A 2,901-nucleotide genomic window follows, 5' to 3' on the forward strand; every position below is an offset into this window, starting at 1 on the left:
TGGCCTTCCAAAAGAGGACACAACTAGAAATCAGTGGTTAAGTTGTATTTACAACACTGTTCCAGAACAGTTCAACCCAAATATTCAGATGTGTGCAGCGCATTTTATGGAGGACTGTTTCCTGAACCTGCAGAGTAGCCTACAATGCCGTCTACACACAAAAGCTGTTTCTATAAAGTGGGGCAGTTCCAACTTTGCAAGGACAGTCTGGCTCTTCAGACTCACAGCCTGTAAGTAAGTTTTTTTTTTTATATTTAAAGAATTTGCCACTGATGATTCAAACGCGAGTTTTGAGCAGTGTAGAATAGCGCTTGTTTGTCTTTTCTCCGATCACAAATGCAGACATGGTTTTATGTTTACGCGGCGCAATACGCAACATAACGCGTAAAAAGACAGTATAAATCTTTATAATCAGTCCCCACTGGATGCAACAAATGCCTTGTTTGTAATGGGTTTTATTGGTTTTGTTTCGTCGCGCCGGGACACCACATCACAGTATGGTAAAGGGCGTAACATTTCCGTCACACGCTTGAGGTATTCAGCCAATCACAACGCACTGGATAGCTGGCCAATCAGCGCACACCTCGCTTTTCAGAACGATGAGCTTTGTAAAAATCGACGCGTTTCAGAAAGGCGGGGCATAGATGAGAAACAATAATGCACAGTATGTGGAAAATAATGTGTTTTTTTAACCTTAAACCGCATAAACACATTTCATTACACCAAATACACAAAATAATGTTCTTTTTAGCATGTCATATGACCCCTTTAAGAAGATTCTAGTGATTTTCTGATTCGTTTCAAAGGGAAATGTTGGTAATTAAAAGTGATAGTTCTCCCAAAAATTTAAATTGTCATCATTTACTCACCCTTGCACTGTTCCAAACCTATATGAATATCTTCTTTCTGCTGAACACAAAAGAAGATATTTTGAAGAATGTTGGTAATCGTACAGTTACAGGTTTTCATTGACTACCATTGTTTGGGGGAAAAAATACTACGAAAATCAATGGCAACCAGAAACTGTTTGGTTACCAACATTCTTCAAAATATCTTCTGGAACAGCTTGAGGAATTGATGTAAATGATGATAGAATTTTCATTTTTGAATGAACTATCCCTTTAATAACTAAATTGGTGAAAACTAAAATTGTGTAGCTGTTTTACTCAATCTCTCAAGAATCAGTGCTCCGTGTCTTCAAGGTCAGGAAGCTCCTAGACCATTACCCAAGCATCCTACTGCTATGTACTCCATCTCTCCTGCAGGGCTGTGTATCTGGTAAGGCATAAAGAAACTCGGCAACGTTTTGCGATGAAAAAGATCAACCGACAAAACCTGATTCTGCGGAACCAGATCCAGCAGGTGTTTGTGGAGCGAGACATCCTGACGTTTGCAGAGAATCCCTTTGTGGTCAGCATGTTCTGCTCCTTCGAGACCCGCAGACATCTGTGCATGGTCATGGAGTACGTGGAAGGTAATGGCTAAACTATACTACACAACTTTTGCCTCAACTTTCCCCCGATTTAAAGTCTGGAGAAGCTGATGAAAGTCAGAGCCAGTCTGCAGATTTTAGTTGACCGATTTCATTGAAAATCGTGTTTCTATGACTCTGATTTATTTTAGCTTCAAACTTTGATTCCATCTGGTCGCAGGATATCAAACATGTTTCTGCGTGACTTTGTTGTGATCGGAAGGACTTTAAGTCTGGTAATGTGTGATCCTCAGTCATTTGGTGTATAATGGCCAGTTTTTTCTTTGTGACTATTACAAAGTCAGTAAGTGTATGATGCCTAACGTTTTAAAATTCTGGTTTTAGAATTGTGTAGTGTATTCCAGCTTATAAGGCAACAAAATTCAAACATAACATGTAAACATGTATCTTTTAAATGCATATTGTCATATGAACAGTCAAAGCTCACAAAGAGAACCATTTACTATGGGGGGAGAAATACTTAAAGGTCCCCTGAAGTGCCTTGAAACACGCAGCATTCTATGTGGTGATGTAATTTCAACTGAAACCGGAAGAGAGGGCGGGACATATCGAGCAGCCCCGCCCCCTTTTTTAAAAATAGCTAATAACGTTTTGTTTATATCTGCTAGGGCCAGAGCCGTTGATCTCGGTAAAGCCGCATTTGACAGCCACAGTCTAATAGATTACCTCCTAGATTCAGTATGAAACTCTTAGTAAAACAAAATAGTGGTCATAATCATACTGAGGCTGTGTAGTTGTAAAAGTTTTTAATATATGCCGACTCGCGCATATGATCCGCTCCGTGCGATCGCGTCTCTGGACCGGAGCCAAAGTCCGGATCAGACTGTGTGCGCTGCCACTGTTCGCGTGACACAACGTGAAACCAGACCTCATTTGCACCAATCGAAAGCATATTTACACTGTCTGAATCCTTCCCTATTGCCTACATTGTGCACTTCAAGCCATTCACCGTACAGGAAATACTACACTGTGCAGGAAATACTACACTGTGAACAAGTGACCGATCTCAGCCGCTTCAGCGTCTATTTAAAGTGCAGGGGGTGGGCGCTTCGGATTCTAGAGAGCATTTGATTGGTCAGAAGATTTGATGAGAAGATGAAGTACGATGTGACATCAAAAAAATCGTTGAGCCGTTTTGGCGGAAGTGCCGAACTGCAAGCTTTGAATGCTTATATCTTATAAATGCAAATTTTTTCGCTGTTTTGGATCACACTGCCTTATAGATAACCTTAAGACTAACATATTGATACTAACACCCAAAAAACTTTAATTTTGATTTCATGGGGACTTTAAAGGTAGCACTGGTTCATAAACATTAATGTCATGTTTTGTGTTTTGTTTTTTTTTTCAGAATGCCAACTCTTGTCCTGTGGACCGGATAGTCTTCAATAACATTCTCCTTTCTCCTG

At 40.2% G+C, this 2,901-nt stretch overlaps 1 protein-coding gene across 1 annotated transcript in view; it reads left to right on the forward strand.

Moving 5' to 3' along the window:
• mast3b (microtubule associated serine/threonine kinase 3b) overlaps positions 1-2,901 on the forward strand; it is a 59,276-nt gene that overhangs the window by 36,644 nt on the left and 19,731 nt on the right. Inside the window, exon 14 of the mRNA XM_016443797.1 lies at positions 1,266-1,474. Coding sequence (XP_016299283.1) covers positions 1,266-1,474 — 209 coding nt within the window. The remainder of the gene's footprint in view (positions 1-1,265; positions 1,475-2,901) is intronic.

Source organism: Sinocyclocheilus anshuiensis, unplaced genomic scaffold, assembly GCF_001515605.1.
Source record: "Sinocyclocheilus anshuiensis isolate Anshui unplaced genomic scaffold, SAMN03320099.WGS_v1.1 scaffold51, whole genome shotgun sequence".
NCBI lineage: Eukaryota > Metazoa > Chordata > Actinopteri > Cypriniformes > Cyprinidae > Sinocyclocheilus > Sinocyclocheilus anshuiensis.